Raw genomic sequence first — 20,157 nt, 5'->3', positions numbered from 1 at the left:
TTTTTCTCGTCTATCGCTCTTAATCTTGACATATTTCTAAGAATATAAACCCAACGCTGTATTTCTCAGGTAAGGAGGACAAACTATGCTGTCTATGAAAGCTTTGTTAGCCCAGCCCATCGCTTTTCAAACAGGTGGGAAAAAATCGTTCAAAGAAACACAATCAAAGATTACTGCAGAACGAAGCTCAAGGCAGCTCATGTGAAACGCCTGATGGTAGGGCAGAGGAAGGGCTGTAATAGCGGCTTAATGTATTCAGTTTTCTAATGGTTTCATTGCATTTTTTTTTATTTACACAGTTTGTATTGTGATAACTCTTTAGCCTAGTTATGCGTTATATTAGTTATACTAGGAAGAAAAGTTGTAAAAAACAAAAATTTTCATGGAGACTTCTATGAAAATGACCGTCATTGCAGAAAACTTCTTTTGATGACCTACGCTAACTGATGCATGCGAGACGGAGAAAATACCTCAAAGAAGACCTACTGATGAGCTTTAAGAAAAACAGCTACAAAAATCTTTAAAATTTTTAATGATAGATCATAAAAGTGGAGTGGCGGATATCACTCTACAATAGCTGAATGACTGATACCTGCAAGAATTCCAAATAAAAGTCAATACCATCGTAATTATGTTTAAAAAGTTAATATTAGATGACATGACAGTAATATAATGTAAGATCAACATTTAATGTGTTTTATTTCTTACTAGACGTTGTTATAATAAGTAGACATTGTCCTTATAATAAGTAGATATTGTCCTTATAATAAGTAGATATTGTCCTTATAATAAGTAGATATTGTTCTTATAATAAGTAGATATTGTCCTTATAACAAGTAGATATTGTCCTTATAATAAGTAGATATTGTCCTTATAAAAAGTAGATATTGTTCTTATAATAAGTAGACATTGTCCTTATAATAAGTAAACATTCTCCATATAATGAGTAGATATTGTCCTTATAATAAGTAGATATTATCCTTATAATAAGTAGATATTATCTTTATAATAAGTAGATATTGTCCTTATAATAAGTAGACATTGTCCTTATAATAAGTAGACATTGTCCTTATAATAAGTAGATATTGTCCTTATAACAAGTAGATATTGTCCTTATAATAAGTAGATATTATCCTTATAATAAGTAGACATTGTCCTTATAATAAGTAGATATTGTCCTTATAATAAGTAGATATTGTCCTTATAATAAGTAGACGTTGTCCTTATAATAAGTAGATATTGTCCTTATAATAAGTAGATTTTGTCCTTATAATAAGTGGATATTGTTCTTATAATAAGTAGATATTGTCCTTATAATAAGTAGATATTGTCCTTATAATAAGTAGATATTGTTCCTATAATAAGTAGATATTGTCCTTATCTATATAAGAATTTAGAATTTATAATATATTAATCTATATAAGTTTTATAGAGAGGCAACTAGGAGGCAGAAGTAATCAATATAAGTTTTATAGAGAGTCAACTAGGAGGCAGAAGTAATCTATATAAGTTTTATAGAGAGGCAACTAGGAGGCAGAAGTAATCTATATAAGTTTTATAGAGAGGCAACTAGGAGGCAGAAGTAATCTGTATAAGTTTTATAGAGAGTCAACTAGGAGGCAGAAGTAATCAATATAAGTTTTATAGAGAGGCAACTAGGAGGCAGAAGTAATCTATATAAGTTTTATAGAGAGTCAACTAGGAGGCAGAAGTAATCTATATAAGTTTTATAGAGAGGCAACTAGGAGGCAGAAGTAATCTATATAAGTTTTATAGAGAGGCAACTAGGAGGCAGAAGTAATCTGTATAAGTTTTATAGAGAGTCAACTAGGAGGCAGAAATAATCTATATAAGTTTTATAGAGAGGCAACTAGGAGGCAGAAGTAATCAATATAAGTTTTATAGAGAGGCAACTAGGAGGCAGAAGTAATCTATATAAGTTTTATAGAGAGTCAACTAGGAGGCAGAAGTAATCTATATAAGTTTTATAGAGAGGCAACTAGGAGGCAGAAGTAATCTATATAAGTTTTATAGAGAGGCAACTAGGAGGCAGAAGTAATCTATATAAGTTTTATAGAGAGTCAACTAGGAGGCAGAAGTAATCTATATAAGTTTTATAGAGAGGCAACTAGGAGGCAGAAGTAATCTATATAAGTTTTATAGAGAGGCAACTAGGAGGCAGAAGTAATCTGTATAAGTTTTATAGAGAGTCAACTAGGAGGCAGAAATAATCTATATAAGTTTTATAGAGAGGCAACTAGGAGGCAGAAGTAATCTATATAAGTTTTATAGAGAAGCAACTAGGAGGCAGAAGTGAAGACTTTTGGCAGTTTTGGCAGATCAAAATAATTTGCAGAAAGAATAAGTCACCAGTAAAGTTAGTTAGCAATAATTAGCAAGTAATGGTTAAATGAAGCCTGTTCTACTACAATGATTGCCAAATAATATGACTTGATAGAAATATGATTATGAGAAAACGAAAATAAAAACCAAAAAATGCTGAATAAATCTAATTGAATGATAACAATGACAGGTTGCTGCTGCTGTGGAAGATATTCTTAAAGATCTTCATGGCATACCGCGAGTATATCACTGAAGCGCATGAGGGTAAACAATTTTCTTTGTCTGACCAAATGGCGAAAGAATGTATAGGCTATTTCTACTGCCTACTAGGGATAGCGCAACATACAACTAACTGTCCATATATGAAAAGCAAGGTGTTAGGAGGTGAATGCCGAAGGTTTTTAGTGATTGACCTTGAGATTTGTTGATAGTAAATGCAAATGAAAGTTGATCATGAACCTGAATACGTTTAAATTGAAATGGCACATTCTAGGAATAACAACTTTTTCACCCATTGCAGCTCCAGTAAGCACTGTAGCACAAATAAGATTTTGTTATAGATTTTCGATAATCAATCTTGTTCCTTTACAAAGCCTAGGTAAATACAAATTTCGAAGAAGCATAACTGGGCACCAGCGCGTTGTTGAAGATTTTGGGGAGACATAATGGCAGGCTGTAGAGAGTTTAAGAATTTTGTCGGATAATTGACAAAAGTCATTCTTTTCAACAACACAGTTTTTGCTAAGGAATGAAATCGGAGTCACAGGAATCTTTTCAAGAAGTAATTGATCGTTGTGGTCAACGGCATCATTTTTGGTTGCCAGAATTACCCTTTCTTTCAGCCATTAGTGCTGAAGATAGTTTTCCTGAATATTAGGTTAAACTTTTTGTAGTAAATTGTCTTCTGTCTCTACATCAATCTGCAATTTTCAGGATGAGATATTAGCCCTGGTAGCTGGTGTCAACTGGTAGCTTTTCATCAACAATATTTAAAAGTTGTGCAGAAAACTCCCCCAAAGCATCAACCCCCCCCCCTCGCAGATGCACTCTCATATTTGTGGTTAGTTTACACACTTCTACACAGTGCCATATATAAGAATCCTCTAAGCAAGCTTTGAGTTCATTAGCTGGAGTTCTTTTAGGTATGACCGGTAGGGTTTGACGAAAATTGCCAGCAAGAAGTACACAGACACCACCCATAAGTTTGTCACTGTTATAAAGGTCTTTAAGCGTGCGATACAGTGCTTCCAATGTTGCTTTATGTGCCATTGTGCATTCATCCTAAACAATTAATTTTGTAGTCTGTAACAATTGAGCCAATCCAGTACCTTTACGAATGTTGCAAACCGGAGTCTCCAGGCGTCCTATATCTAATGGTAGTATAAACATGGAATGAGACATTCTTTCACCTTCCAGCAGCGTAGCGGCTATACCTGAAGATGCGACTGCAAGTGCGACCCGCCGGTTAGATCTGATTTTAGCAAGCAAAAGATTGAGCAAGAAAGTTTTACCAGTTCCACCGGGAGCGCCCAAGAAAAAGATTGCTTCATTCTCATCATCCACAGCTTCTAAAACTTTTCCATAAACCAAAGTCCGATCAAATGTAAGGTTTGGCTTTGTGCTGCTAACAAATCTATTTGAATTTGCTATGTCACAGTTGGTTTCTCACAGCAATTTTGTCTGTGAAAGCAGGTCTAAATCTCTGCATGGTGTTGTGAATTCGAGTTGCTCTAGTCTCTTACCAGAAATGTTAATGACTTTGTCTTCCAACAAAATTAAACTTTGTTGAAAACTTCGTTTGTACAATTTAAAGAGACTTGCGGTTGAAATTGAGTCAATTGATGACGTACATTTTCACTCATGCTTTTTCTATGATCCACAATTGTTTAGGATCAGACGAATTGCAGCTAATTAAAAAATAGCAGCAAAAAGATTACGCAGATGAGAAGATTAATCTGAAACTGAAGCTTCCTGAAAAGTGTTGTGCCACTGTCTGTCACATTTTAAACTTAAAAAGCAATATTCAAATTATGTTTAAAAAAAACGCAAATCTGAAATAACAGCTATAGCTAGACACACAGAATCACACACAAACTTTGATATTTATATATATATAGGTTTAACATTTATTGAATGCTAAAGCCTTTAATAAAAAGACAGTAGTTTGCATATATCAATCAACACAGAATGCTGCATAGCTTTTTTCAAGTTTAGACACTGACAAACCCACATACACACAAATAAAACATATTCATTGAAAGGTGCCCAAAACAATCTCTTAGCCAAACCTGAGAATAGAGATTTCGGACTTAGTCGTAAACAGTGAAAGTTATAAGAAGAGAGGAAGCACTCTGTCAGTTTGAAACCTGTGTTAGTTGATGTATTCAAGATGAATATGATGGACATTGCTTCGTGTTAGGGTGCTTGAGCATTCTGAGAAGATTGCTTATTGGCATACGAGAGCCGATTAGGGATGAATTTGAAAGAATGGAAAATCTAGGAATCGTATAAAAAGTGGAAATACCTCCTACCTGGTCCACAGGGAACAAATATAAAAGTGAAGGTTAGTGCAGGTTTAACCCAAATAAGATTGTCTTAAGAGAAACTCGCCCATATTTAGAAGGCATACTTGTCTCATTATATGGATGCCAACTCAGGTTTCACCAGATAGATTTGGCAGAGGGCACAGAGACTTTCCAACATTTATCACATCGCTTGTTAAATATCAATTAAAGAAAATACAGTTTAGAATTTCAAAAGCCCTTATATTTGTCAGAGGAGGCAAACAAGAACTTGGGAGGCATTTTACACACTTATTGCGAGTGTGTAGAGTGTGTATGATGGATGACATATTGGTTGTAAGGAAAAACAAAAAAAACACCGTTCAAAATTAGCTGAAGTATTACTAAGAAAGTTGGTTTGGCACTCAACCAGGACAAATGCTTGTGATTTCGGCTGGGCTGGTGGTTTCCTGGCGAACCATAAAAAATAAATTACTAATATAGAAAGGTAGAAGGTAACATATCCTTAGTGCATAAAATTTAGAATGCAAAGTCTTCTCCTCCAACAAACAGAATTACCAGGCCTTGGACTTACCTTGCCTCAGATCTATTTTAAGTTTGAGACGAAGAACTATGCTTTGTATGTTGACTACTATTTTAGGTGGATAGAAGTATTGGATATGAGAGGGTAACAACTGGACAAGAAGATCAGAGAACTTATTGCAAGAAATGGAGCTCGTTTCATGACATAGACTGACAATGGTCCATTAGACATAGACACAAACAATGACATTGACCATGTCATGTTATATTTCACTAGAATAGAAGCAGCTGATGGAAAAATATAATATAATTCCTTTCACAAGCAGTCTACTCATGATGAGGCAAATGGTTTAGCAGACGGTGCTTTAAAACAGTGAAGGGTCAATAGAATAAAAAAAGAAACGGAATGAAGGCCTTGTTGGCGTACAAAACTACACAGCTGGAAAACGATTGCAAAACTAATGAGCAGCTCAGGTTGGTGACTGTGAAATGAACTACCTAGTCAACTCAACCATGACGTGCAACGTTTTCTACTGAAAGGAAGAGAAAACTTGTCAATATGCTGGAGAACATAATTATATGTTTGAGAGTGGTCTGACCCCACCATCTACATCTAGAAATTGGCATCTTATAAGGCTGTAATAAAGTGTGGTGTCACAAAGCCAATATGGCCTTAACCCAAGTTCTTGAATTGCAATCAAGCATGCAACAGATACTTTTAAAGAGACAAAACCGAAAACGTGTGGTTGTAGCTTATCTTTACGGTACAAATTTTAGGCAGAACACTTAAATTGTAAAGACCAAGTCAATTTGAAGTGGAGTAGCATCCTTGTTGCAACAAAACAATATATTATTGAGGTGACCTGAACTGAAAAGCCAGCAACCATCATTGGCCATCTATATAGATGTATATATTTCTCAAAGTATGTCTGTATGTAGTATATCTGTCTGTCATTCCGGCTATAGCTATTATTAGAATAGCTGTAGCTGGACAACAATGCAGACGCAAAGTCATGGCTTACCGTCATTAGAAGCCTAGCTTATTAAGCAGCTTACTGGAATTTTCCATTGGCAATGTGCGTAGCTAATAGCTTGAAAGTTACAATTGTTTGGCAGTTTTAAAACCTTTACAGTTCTTTTTATTTTTCTCCTAATTTATTTCAATTACACAAAACACTTCTTTCATAATAATTATGTAGTTTGAATTTTGGAATGGGAAATGTTGTTATATGTTAAATACAAATTAATTTTCTGTTCAAAGGCTTTTTTATTACCCGGGCAACGCCGGGTAGCACAGCTAGTCATTCATAAAATAGAGCATAGCATCTAAAGCGAAAGTATAAATGACAGTGTAGTAAGTGAGGTTGCGTGGGGGATGCGTATGGTTTGTAAAGATTTGTTGTTTCCATCATAGGAAGCAAGCGTTGGTTGACAAGGAAGCAAGCAAGGTTGACTTGCAACGAAATTCACATTACAGCTACTTGTTACAGTTTGTTACTATCAATCGCTAGTGGAATGATATTTTCAAAATGCACGGCCTAACGTAATGGGCTACGTGTATCGCATCAATAATCTACGTCAGTGCATTTCTGCCAATTTTAAAACACACGAGAGGATAACTTTTATAATAGCTTATTATAGAAGTTATCCTCTCGTGTGTTTTAAAGTTAGCGGAAATTCGCTGACGTAGTTATCGTACCGTTGTTTGCTATTTCGCATGACGTACCACGAAGAATTTTCCAAGGGAACTAAGATATAATACTGTACATCTTTCTTGTACAACCTTTAATATTACGAATACTGAAAACTCATCTCAATTTACGAAAAAAGACAATCTCAAATTGATAACTGCTTACTATTATAGCATATTTTATTACACATAAGTTATCATGACTACTCCAGCTAGAAGACGTTTAATGCGAGATTTCAAAAGGTTTGTTATGCAATTACATCTTCACATGTAATGTATAATTTGTGCTATCTCGATTTTAAAATAGCGCTGGTAGCCTGCAAGGGAAGTAATTAAAACATATTTCGATTAATTAAACTACTTCAACGATGCACGTTATCTTTTTTGTAAGTTGTGCGCTTGACAGTTTTCTAGAATGTTCACGCTCAAGCTAAAACGTGGTACATTCTTTGAGAGTCTATGGGGGTTTGTCAGTTGTTTAGTTGCGTAGATTTATAAAATTATATTAAGATATTTGGACGATTCTTTCATGATTCAAGTGTTGAACTAGATTTGGAGAAGTATGCTGTATACGCGTTAAGAGTGGCATCGACAGATTTGGAATAGTTACATCTAGCTATCTCATCAAATCTTATTCATAACTTGTTGGGTTTGCATGTTAAATATGTATAAAATATTGTCTTCCGTAAAAGAATAATGTGCATTCCAAACAGGAATGATGGGAAAAGGTCAAATATATATGCTTTACATAGTGATAGAGAAATTGTTACCTGAGACTAGGCTCGACTCATGACTCTGCTGACACCAAACACCTAGTGGCTGGACAAATCATGCGAATGACATTCATCAATGTAAAGTAGATGGGTTATTTCAATTGCTTGCTGGCGAGACTTATTGTGATAAGGAATGGCTCTGATAAGGGTTTTTTGCCACAGCCTGCTGCTCAAGCTTCATTCCTTGGAAACATTTTGGGATTATTTAAAAAATGAAGCAAAGCTTTTAGCATTTCCATTTATTAATATTGCTTTTCATAAATAGAACAAATATATGACAACAACTTTGAGAAGTCGGTAGGTCTACACTTGGCGTAGTCTAGACATAAATATAAATGATTGCAATACTTACCAGGCAATGTCACAATTAACATAATTACAAAATCAGTAGAGGCACAGGAGATTGTTATACTGTTTTGACAATGCTAACATTTTTCTTCACAAAGTAATCTGAATTTAATCGTAAAGTTGAATGTCCATAACTAGTAGAAAAGTGTTCTTGCATCACTCGACAGTTCTATAGTGTGGTATGCTTATCAATTTATCATTCATTAAATAAAGCTCTGAGCATTGTTTGCACTTTCACTTTGTCTTTCACTGAATTAAGTGAAGTTACTGCTCAACATGGACATCAGAGTGAACCAGTTAGTTTTACTGTTAAATAAAGAGTATTTGCTCTTGAGCATCGTGGTAGCTTGGGCTCGCTAACATCGTAAAATGGAGGCTAGCTATCTTGTGGCAACTCACTGTGTACTGCGCTCTCCACGGGATTTTGTTTATGCTCGTTTCATTTTGCTGCTACATTTCCAACATTGAATGTTTAAGATAACTTACTGTAAACCTACTTCATGTCTATGAGAAACAATCAAGCATGAAGAACTCTGACAATTGCATTACCCATTTGCCTCAAGCCAACTCTGAAAAACAATTCATCCAAAATCATGCTCTATAGCTGACTAAGTTGATGCGGCATTGAGGATTAGCATTGAGTTCATCATGCGGTTTCCAAAACTAGTGATTATTTTTATTTAGATGAGTTAAACATGTACATGTATGATGTACATGTAGGTAATGTGACGTACATGTAGGTAATGTGACGTACATGTAGGTAATGTGATGTACATGTAGTTAATGTGACGTACATGTAGGTAATGTGACGTGCATGTAGGTAATGTGATGTACATGTAGGTCATGTGATGTACATGTAGGTAATGTGATGTACATGTAGGTAATGTGACATACATGTAGGTCATGTGATGTACATGTAGGTAATGGGGCGTACATGTAGGTAATGTGACGTACCTGTAGGTAATGTGAAACAAGCATGAAGCATGATATACAAAGTTCTAAGTATTTTGTTTTTGTTGTAAGCCGCAGGTTAATTTCAAAATCTTGTAGTTTCATAACAAAGTGCTTAGACTTAAGTGTTAGTTTGGCAATAAATATTTATGATCAAATTCATGTTTTGAAGCTATTCTGCATACTTTATATACTTTCACAAGCTGTTTATAACTGTTAGTTTTAGTTAATTATGTCATCACGAGCCATAAATTCCTATTTGTCATACTATTGGATGTGGAGATTGTTGATAATATTGAAGAGATAGTAGATACATTATTATGAAAAACTCACTACATCTATGACCATCTAATCGGGGCTGATAATGGTATATACATGTATAGACTTAATAACTATAACATATAACTCGATATGACCATTTGTAATGGTATATATATCTATAGACTTAACATAACTCGATATGGCCATTGGTAATGATATATATATGTATAGACTTAACATAACTCGATATGGGCATTGGTAATGGGGGTCCTACCACACAAAATTGTCAGAATAGTCACTTTTAAAATCACTGTTGTCACTCTTAAAATTACTGCCGTCACCTTTTTCAAGTTTGTAACCGAAACAACCTCTCTCTTCACATTCGTTATTTTAATACAAATATCCATTCTTGTGGCACTGGGCTGCGTTAAAAACCTGAAATTGCTCAGCTTTAACTTCTGCTAATCAAAAGCATGACTCAACCAGCGACCTTCACAAACTTATTAGTGATGTTTGGGAGCATGGCTGATTACCCCACGAAGAGTGACAGCCGTCTTAGGTTTTTAGGGCTACATTTCTTGCACTGAAAATAGACCGAGATTGTCTTTAATAATCACTGTCAGTCACAGACTTGGAAACGGATTTGCTGCCAGTGTCGTGGCATTTAATTGCTGTTTACTTTAATTACCTGACAGTCTATAAATAGTAGGCCAGATGCTTCAAACCAAAACTAGTGAAGTTTCGTTTGATGTGTTGATTTATGGACAAATTATATTCGTAAAGGTACGGCCACACGTAACAAATTTTTCGTTGGTTCTGACCGAAATCACGAAATGAACGAAACACACAGAATTATTCTGTGCTGCTAGAATCATGCTAGCGAGCACGATTCTAGCAGCGTTTGCAATTATTATAGTCCAAGACACGGATAATGACACACAGAAAAGTATGAGTGCAATTCAACATAGTACACACGATGCAACTGCTTAGATTGCGCTATTATTGTATGTATTTATCTTTTGGACACTATGGCTACAAATTGTTTATTTTTTAATAATAAAAATTTCCTTTGTAGCAGCAAAAGTTTTGTGGTAGAAAATGTTGCCATCTTTAGCGCAATCAAGTCGGTTGCATCGTATTTACGATGGTGAATTGCCGTGATACTTTTCTTGCGTGTCGCATTATGTTTTCGGACTACATAAATTTTAAGTTGCTAGATTCGTGCTCACTAACCAACAATAGCCCAACATAAACAATTACATCGTGTGTACTATGTTGAATTGCCTTTGTATTTTATTGTGTGTCGCAGTACGTGTCTTAGACTATACTAATTGCTAAAGCTGTAAGAATCGTGCTCGCTAAGAATTTGTTTAGTCTGTTTAGAATAGCGTTTCGTGGACGAGTTCGGTGGGTATACACGGCTCAAATAATTCTGATTTTTGACCGAATAATTTTGTGTTTTCGGCCAGAACTCAGAATTAACGAAAAATTCGTTACATGTAACCGTACCTTTAGTACCGTTACACAATCATCGTCACCTACATTGATAAATGGTCGTCTCGTCTGTCACTTTTCAAATATCCCCGTCGTCAGAATCGTCAAAAAACATGGGAGGACCCCCGGTAATGATATATATATATACAGTGAAACATGGATAACTCGCTCTCGGATATAGCGAACACATGGTTAACTCGACTGGATTTGCTTGGTCCGTTCCCATGCAATGATAAATGGCTCTATATAACTCGAACTCAACACTGTTAATTCGAACTGTTTTTTGCCCAACGGCTACCGAAACGGTTGCTATCGCTTTAGAAAATCACTTTATTCCAAGCCATAGAGGTAAACCTCAACTTTTCGTAATTCATAAGCGTCGTTACTACCTCCATCGGCATAATATTTTTGTCAACGACTGTTCGAAAGGTTTGGTGAAATTTGATTTATACTGTTATACGATGAATAGCACGGGCTAGCCGGGTCACGGGCGCAAGGATTTTCGCCACGCACATACAAAACAAAAACAGCATGTTGTTTTTGTTTTGTATTTGCGTGGCGAAAATCCTTGAGTGCGTGACCCGGCTAGCCCGTGATGAATAGTTTTCCGACGTGGATTCCGTGTTGAATCAACGTCGGAATGTTGGATGTTTAAAACGTTTTAAAAATTGTGGTAATTAAACGTATACTTTGTTTTAGCTAAAAAAAACTATTCATCGTTTGACCTAAACACAGAATACGTGTGTACATTCAATAAGTATCCATTCAAAAAACGTTAGTGATATACAATGTACCGTAAAACCTCGTAAAACTTTTAATTGAACTGCCTCGGAGTGTTGCTCTTAACGAATGCCAGGTAAAGTAAGTTAATCTTTGCATAAACTTCAAGAAAAATCGGCAAAATTGATCGTGGGTAACACACTCAACAGAAAAAGATGTCTTTTCTTTTGAGCATTTCAGCAACGATCAAGTTTTGCCAATGTCAATCTAAAAAAACGTCCTGGCAATAACATCACCTCAAACAACAAACCAATCTCAAGTGATAGAAAAATCTCTATACTTTTTGATAAAAACGTTTTAAACTTTACATTAGAAGCATTTAATTTGAAACAAGCCATTTGTGCTTTTGATTTATATTATAGTTTGTATATGTTCATGTATCTAATAATAAATAAGTAAATACATGGACTTGTGACAGTGCTCTGATAACTTGAACACTCTGATAATTCGAACACTTTCGCTCGGTCCCTTGATGTTTGAGTTATCCGAGTTTCACTGTATATATATATATCAATATATATATATCAATATATATATATCAATATATATATATATCAATATATATATATATTGATGATAACATAACTCGAACATATCATATATATATATATATATATATATATATATATATATATATATATATATATATTGATATGACCATTTGTGATGACTAGGTAAATGCCCGTTGTTGCCCGGGTCAGTGTCTATTTGGCTATATGTAACTTTAGAAATACATGTATATATCGTATATATAATATATATTATAACTCTATGAATGCCCGGGTAATAAGTCTTTGCACAGAAAAGTTATTTTTATTTAACAAATAACAATGGTTACCCTTCTAACTTTCCAACTTCATATCAGGAGAAAAATTTTTTATGTAATTGAAATAAATTGAGACAAAAAAAAACAACTGTAAAGGTTTTTGAACTGTCAAACTGTGTAACTTTCAAACTTCACATTCTGAGAAAGATGTTTTGTGCAAGTCAAATAAATTAAGAAGAAAAATAAATCAATTGTAAAAGTGTTTAAATGTAAAGGTGAAATGATTAGCAAGTAATGGCCAAATAAAGTCCGTTTTGCTACAATTACATTTTAAAATGATTTGGTAATGATACAAAAATACGAACTGAAAAAATAAAAATCATGAGTTTGTTGAATTAATAACAACAATAATTAGTGCATCGAGTTGAAGCCAGAAGCCATCCATCAAATCTTTGAATACGATGATACTGGTACCTTTCGATATTAATACAAACGTAAAAATGAGATATCAGACTGTTTTTATCTGGTACTTTGACCGAACGGAAAAGAATGTCGAGGCTAGTCCTCAAGATAATACAATTGTCCACTTGAAAAAGAATTTAGCCTTTACAGATCTAGCACTCAAACGTTAGGAAAACCGGAAATAAGATTGTAACGACACATTTGAAGTTGAAACGGCACATTTAAAATTTACAAATTAAAAAAATAGGTAATGGCAGAAAAAAATTAACTTAAAAATTTCAAAAAATACATAAGATATTAATTAATAACAAAAAGTGCATATTTAGTGTGCTATTGTGCAAAATATACACAGTACGTATATAACAAGAGCTATGAAATCGTAAGAGCATTCGTAGCCTTGTGGTTAGAGAATTGGTTTGAACACATGTGATGCAATCTTCGTGAGTTCAAATCCAGCAGATTTTGAGTTTTTAATTTCAAGATTTTAATAGCTTTAGCCGGACAAACCGAAGGACACACATACACACAAACTTTGAGATTTATATTAGTGATGATATATACATGAACAGACTAATGTAACCCAATATTGCCATTTTTCACTATCATGAAAGTGCCGACAAAAAACGATGCTTTTATCACACTCCCAAGTCTATGAAATGCGATGCCTGCCCTCCTGTCGCGTTTAAACTTATGACAAATTGTGTTTTTACTCAAGTGATTCCTGGTGGTATTTGCTTACTTATCTCATGGCACAAGGGAGCATGTACATCACCTCTATATAACTTAAATGCAAATGTCTCATAGCTTTTTGAGCTCAGTTTATTTAATAATTAGCTGGGCTATACGGCGTTGCCCGAGTAATAAACAAGTCTTTGGACAGAAAGTGGATTTGTATTTAAAGCACATCAATTATATCAGTACATTTATCATATATATCGGTACTTCAGAGTCTTGGCTTTTGAATGAGCCTATATTCAATACACAAAAAATAATAGAACTGAAAAAAGGGTGTCAAAAGTATGTCCTGCTATAAAAAAACACTTGGTTGTGGTTCCCGCAATCTGATGTCATAATTATCATTTAGCCTTAGGTCGTCGATCCCTTTCGCTGCCATTGAGGCTGCGTTTTTTGTGACAATCGGTGCTCTTAAACCCAGAAAGTGCTAATAATAAACTAGGATTCTAGATAATCAACAATGCCCGGGGATCGTGCCAACGCCCGACCAATACAAACACATGTTCTGGGTTAATAGATTTCGGGTGATTGTTAGAGTCCACTTTTTTCATCCTTTCGTTCATTTTAAACATTTTATAGTATAATTATCTGAAGAATTCGTATCGCTTTCCATGTTGCTTTCTAAATATGATTATGCTTCAACGAAGCCTATAGTTACAAACTGGTGCTTGAGGTTCGGTGTTGCGGCGACTAGGGCCGTCTGTTGTTAATGGAATGAAAGCCAGTGCCGCAGAGACCAAATCTCAGAGGACACAGCACAATCACTCATGAAATATAAACCAGTGCCGCAGAGACCAAATCTCAGAGGACACAGCACAATCACTCATGAAATATAAACCAGTGCCGCAGAGACCAAATCTCAGAGGACACAGCACAATCACTCATGAAATATAAGCCAGTGCCGCAGACATCAAATCTCAGAGGACACAGCACAATCACTCATGAAATATAAACCAGTGCCGCAGAGACCAAATCTCAGAGGACACAGCACAATCACTCATGAAATATAAGCCAGTGCCGCAGAGACCAAATCTCAGAGGACACAGCACAATCACTCATGAACTATAAACCAGTGCCGCCAGACACCAAATCTCAGAGGACACAGCACAATCGCTCATGAAATATAAGCCAGTGCCGCAGAGACCAAATCTCAGAGGACACAGCACAATCACTCATGAAATATAAACCAGTGCCGCAGAGACCAAATCTCAGAGGACACAGCACAATCACTCATGAAATATAAACCAGTGCCGCAGAGACCAAATCTCAGAGGACACAGCACAATCACTCATGAACTATAAACCAGTGCCGCCAGACACCAAATCTCAGAGGACACAGCACAATCGCTCATGAAATATAAGCCAGTGCCGCAGAGACCAAATCTCAGAGGACACAGCACAATCACTCATGAAATATAAACCAGTGCCGCAGAGACCAAATCTCAGAGGACACAGCACAATCACTCATGAAATATAAGCCAGTGCCGCAGAGACCAAATCTCAGAGGACACAGCACAATCACTCATGAAATATAAACCAGTGCCGCAGAGACCAAATCTCAGAGGACACAGCACAATCACTCATGAACTATAAACCAGTGCCGCCAGACACCAAATCTCAGAGGACACAGCACAATCGCTCATGAAATATAAGCCAGTGCCGCAGAGACCAAATCTCAGAGGACACAGCACAATCACTCATGAAATATAAACCAGTGCCGCAGAGACCAAATCTCAGAGGACACAGCACAATCACTCATGAAATATAAGCCAGTGCCGCAGAGACCAAATCTCAGAGGACACAGCACAATCACTCATGAAATATAAGCCAGTGCCGCAGAGACCAAATCTCAGAGGACACAGCACAATCACTAATGAAATATAAACCAGTGCCGCAGAGACCAGATCTCAGAGGACACAGCACAATCACTCATGAAATATAAACCAGTGCCGCAGACACCAAATCTCAGAGGACACAGCACAATCACTCATGAAATATAAACCTCAAAAATTGCCTATCCAATACTCATACAATCTTTATTTTCAAGTATCATTCTGTATATATTATTATATTCTCGCTACAATATTATATTATTATAACACTGTGAGAATCTGTACAGGAACAGTTACACTTCAGATTGTATTTATACACTCTCAAATATTAACCTTTCATCTTGACCCGCAAAAAGGAGCATTTTTATGTTTTTGTTTATGCATTATTTTTAATCAAAGAAGAGTTTATCATCATCATAATAAATATACTGTCGGTGGTAAAGGTAAAGAAATCACATTGATTAAATTGTGACCTGCAGTGGCGTGGCCCTAAGAGTATATGTAAATTGCACTCTATCGAGATCATGCAATGCTTGAAATTAATTATCCTCAGTCGTGCCCCTCAACATTACAATAAAAATAAGGGGCTAGTTCATATCATCAGGAAAACATAGTACGCTGCTAGAATCTGAGCTATTTATTGTAGAAGTAATCTGTATATGCAGAGCTAATGTCACTGATTCCTTTGTCATCTCCATTGGTTCTCTGGAGTTATCCTACCTTCGACTGCCACTAGCGTCATTATCGGAGTTGATAAATATAAGCGGTAAAAAATATAAAAATAAGCAGTAAGAGCACACAACACCGAATATGAATATTGTGACGTCATAATTTGCGATTCTATACCATTGAACATTTCTGCGGTAGAGCTTTGGGGAAATCCTATGAACACCAACCAATATTTGTCTCACCATGTCAAACAATGGCTCATTTTCTCTTTAAAGATATTGAAGAAGCTGAATAAGCTGAAACAGTACTGATATAACTGATGTGCTTTAACATAACAACATAACAATAAGCTGAAAAAATAAAAACAACTGTAAAGGTTTTTGAAACTTTGTCAAACAAGTGTAACTTCAAAACTTCATATCATAAGGAAATAGTTTTGTGCAGGACAACAAAATTAAAAAATAAATAAAACAACTAAAAATTTTAAAACAAGTGTAGGTTTTAAATTTCATAACTTGAAAGAAGTGTTTCGTTGAAATAAATGAGAAGAAACAATAAAAATGTAAAGGTGTTTAAATGTAAATGTGAAATCATTAGCAAGTAATGTTTATATATAGTCTATTTCGCTACGATTACAATAAGAAATTATTTTGTATACAATTATACGATTTCAGTTCGTTTCAGTGTTGGCATGCAAAAATTGGCATGTCAATTTTCCACGCACATATCACAGGCTATAGACATGGATCAAGTGGTCTAAAACCCAGTCATTATTTAATGCCATCACCTCCTGGTAAAATCATCATCATTACAAATAGTACCCAAATACTACGCTAACCTTAGTAACTATAGGTACCTACAGTGCCTTTAGTGCATTTTGTGGTTATGGTCTGCAAGATAAAATAACATTACAATGTACTACGTGGAGAGTTCTTACCTTCGAGACAGGCGTGTAACATAAACGTTGAATCTAACTTAAATGAATTTAGCTTACTAAACACATACTTGAAGGAAGTTTTAGTATGTATTTTAGTAAACCTAGAACTGAAATTTTATCATTTATCCATTTGTGACTAGTTTTTATTATAACGGATACCGGATATAATGGATAAAGCTGAACTCGAAATATATACAGTCAAACATGGATAACTCGTCCACGGATAGCTCGAACACATGGTTAATTCGAACATTTCCTTTGGTCCGTTCCCACGTAATGATAAATTGCTATAGATAACTCGAACTCAACACTGTTAATTCGAACTGTTTTTTGCCCAACAGCTACCGAAACGGTTGTTTTCGCTTTAGAAAATCACTTTATTCAAAGCCATAGAGGTAAACTTCATCTTTTCGTAATTCATAAGCGTCGTTATTACCACCATCGGCAAAATATTTTTGTCAACGACTTTTCTAAAAGTTTGGTGAAATTTGATTTATACTGCGGTACGATGAATAGCACGGGCTAGCCGGGTCACGCGCGCAAGAATTTTCGCCACGCACATACAAAACAAAAATCGCATGTTGTTTTGTATGTGCGTGGCGAAAATCCTTGAGTGCGTGACTCGGCTAGCCCGTGATGAATAGTTTTCCGACATTGATTCCGTGTTGAATCAACGTCGGAATGTTGAATGTTTAAAACGTCTTAAAAAATGTTGTAATTAAACGTATACGTTGTCTGAGCTACAAAAAACTATTCATCGTTTGACCTAAACACAGAATACGTGTGTACATTCAATAAGTATCTATTAAAAAAGCGTGAGTGATATAGAATGTACCGTAAAACCTTGTAAAACTTTTAATTGAACTGCCTCGAAGTGTTGCTCTTAACGAATCCCAGGTAAAGTAAGGTAATCTGCATAAACTTCAAGAAAAAACGGCAAAATTGATCGTGGGTAAAACCCCAAAAGAAAAAAAAGTCTTTTCTTTTGAGCATTTCAACAACGATCAAGTTTTGCCAATGTCAATCTGAAAAACGTCCTGGCAATAACATCACCTCAAACAACAAACCAATCTCAAGTGATAGAAAAATCTCTATACTTTTTCATGAAAACGTTTTAAACTTTACATTAGAAGCATTTAATTTGAAACAAGCCATTTGTGCTTTTGATTTATATTATAGTTTGTATATGTACATGTATCTACTAATAAATAAGTAAATATATGGACTTGTGACAGTGCTCTGATAACTTGAATGCTCTGATAATTCGAACACTTTTGCTCGGTCCCTTGAAGTTCGAGTTATCCATGTTTGACTGTATATAGATCTAAAAATACACCTGTGATCCTTTTCTATGTCAAACTGCCATATGTCGGAGAAATTATTCTCATGATACTCGATATTTTGTCTAATTCTTTCCACAGCCCTAAAACCTAACAGTAAATACTTCAGGTTATTTCACACACTGTTAAAATAACTATTATCATTATATAAAACTATGTAAAAACTAAATTTCTATAAGAAACTCAATTAGTAAAATAATAATCACCAAAAAAATATTCTCAGTTTTGTTTTATGTTAGAAACAGATGAACAGACAAACAGACGTGTAGCCTGTTAGTTCAGCGGATAGACGTTGCATAGGTGAAAGTGGTGAAAGTGATGACAGAGATGTAAAGCTAGCCTAACTTAGATTTATTTAGCTTACATATTGTTTTGATTATCACCTCGAGCCTCTCCACCTTTTCTCACTGCAATCTTTTTTTCTTCACGTCTACTTTTTTCACTAAACTCTCAGATCACTATGTAGATTTTTAAACGAATCAATCTAAAAATACCTGCTTTATAGTTTCTTGTTTTGATACACAAAAAACATGCCTTTTTTTCACCAATATTGGTGTTCGACAGCTGTCTTGTTGGAACCCATTGTTTTATAGCTAAAATAGAAAGGTGTAAAACACTTATTATTTGTTTTATATTATTAAAAATTATGTGAAGTAAACTGCAAACATATTTACTGATATGCAAACTGCAATTTATTGAAACAATTTTAATGTCGTATCTTAAAATCATTTTCAGTCAAATTTTTGTCTAAATTTTATCTATGAAGAGATCAGTAGTGTTTTGACCATTTGTTGCTGTCAATGCCCAAATTATGCAACGTGTACACATTCATTGGTGATCCTGTTTGTTCAGTATCTATTTGGCTATATGTAACTTTAGAAATACATTTGTATATCTTATATATAATATATATTATAACTTGATGAATGCCCGGGTAATAAGCCTTTGCACAGAAAGTTTATTTTCTCACGACCAAACGAGCGGAGCGAATGTTTGAGAGTTTTATGATAAATGCATGTGCACACAACTCATGAAAATTATTATTATTCCTAAACCTTACCCATCTGATCGAATTATACACAAACAGACAGATTAATTTGGCCGAAAATCGTTATTAAAACTTGCCAAGCCTTGCTTTTATCAAAATTAAGACAGGCAAACGAAACAACGAGCGACAGATAATAGAACCATTAAAGAATAGAGAAAGCATAATATTATTATGCTTTATTATTCATCTTGAGGTGTTGACTGATGTTCTAAAAAAAGAATCAAGGAGATTGACCAACCAGAAGCTGAGATATAGCCAGCCAAACACAGGTCTACCAAAAAACAAAAGTGTTTTGGTAATCATCAATATATGACGTATGAAATCGACTTGTGTGTCATTGGTCAATTAAGCCAACTAATGCGCTCTCCTATAACAATCACGGCGTTTTAATTGGTTTAATCCCTGCAAGTATAGAACAATCAAATTGGGCCTAACAATCATCGCTCCTAGAATTCCGAACCAGTCCCTCTGACGTGTAGATTAGTTTTAGCATAAAATAATTACACGCATCTATTATTTCGCAACATTTCGCTTTCTTGCTAGTTCAGCTCAGTTTTGTTGTTCTCCTACTTAGCTTCCCTATTCAGACTCATCTTTAGCGTTGTTCAGATTTTTTTAACTATAGCTAATAAATAGAATCAATTAAATCAATCTCGGTTATCATTTGGAATTTTCTACAAATTAT

At 35.0% G+C, this 20,157-nt stretch overlaps 1 protein-coding gene across 1 annotated transcript in view; it reads left to right on the top strand.

The window, feature by feature from the left end:
* The first annotated feature begins 7,101 nt into the window (after positions 1-7,101).
* LOC137402218 (ubiquitin-conjugating enzyme E2 A) overlaps positions 7,102-20,157 on the top strand; it is a 34,721-nt gene continuing 21,665 nt past the window's right edge. The window contains exon 1 of the mRNA XM_068088717.1: positions 7,102-7,320. Coding sequence (XP_067944818.1) covers positions 7,277-7,320 — 44 coding nt within the window. The 5' untranslated portion in view covers positions 7,102-7,276. The remainder of the gene's footprint in view (positions 7,321-20,157) is intronic.

Source organism: Watersipora subatra, chromosome 8, assembly GCF_963576615.1.
Source record: "Watersipora subatra chromosome 8, tzWatSuba1.1, whole genome shotgun sequence".
NCBI lineage: Eukaryota > Metazoa > Bryozoa > Gymnolaemata > Cheilostomatida > Watersiporidae > Watersipora > Watersipora subatra.
This window is presented reverse-complemented; position numbering and strand designations above follow the sequence as displayed.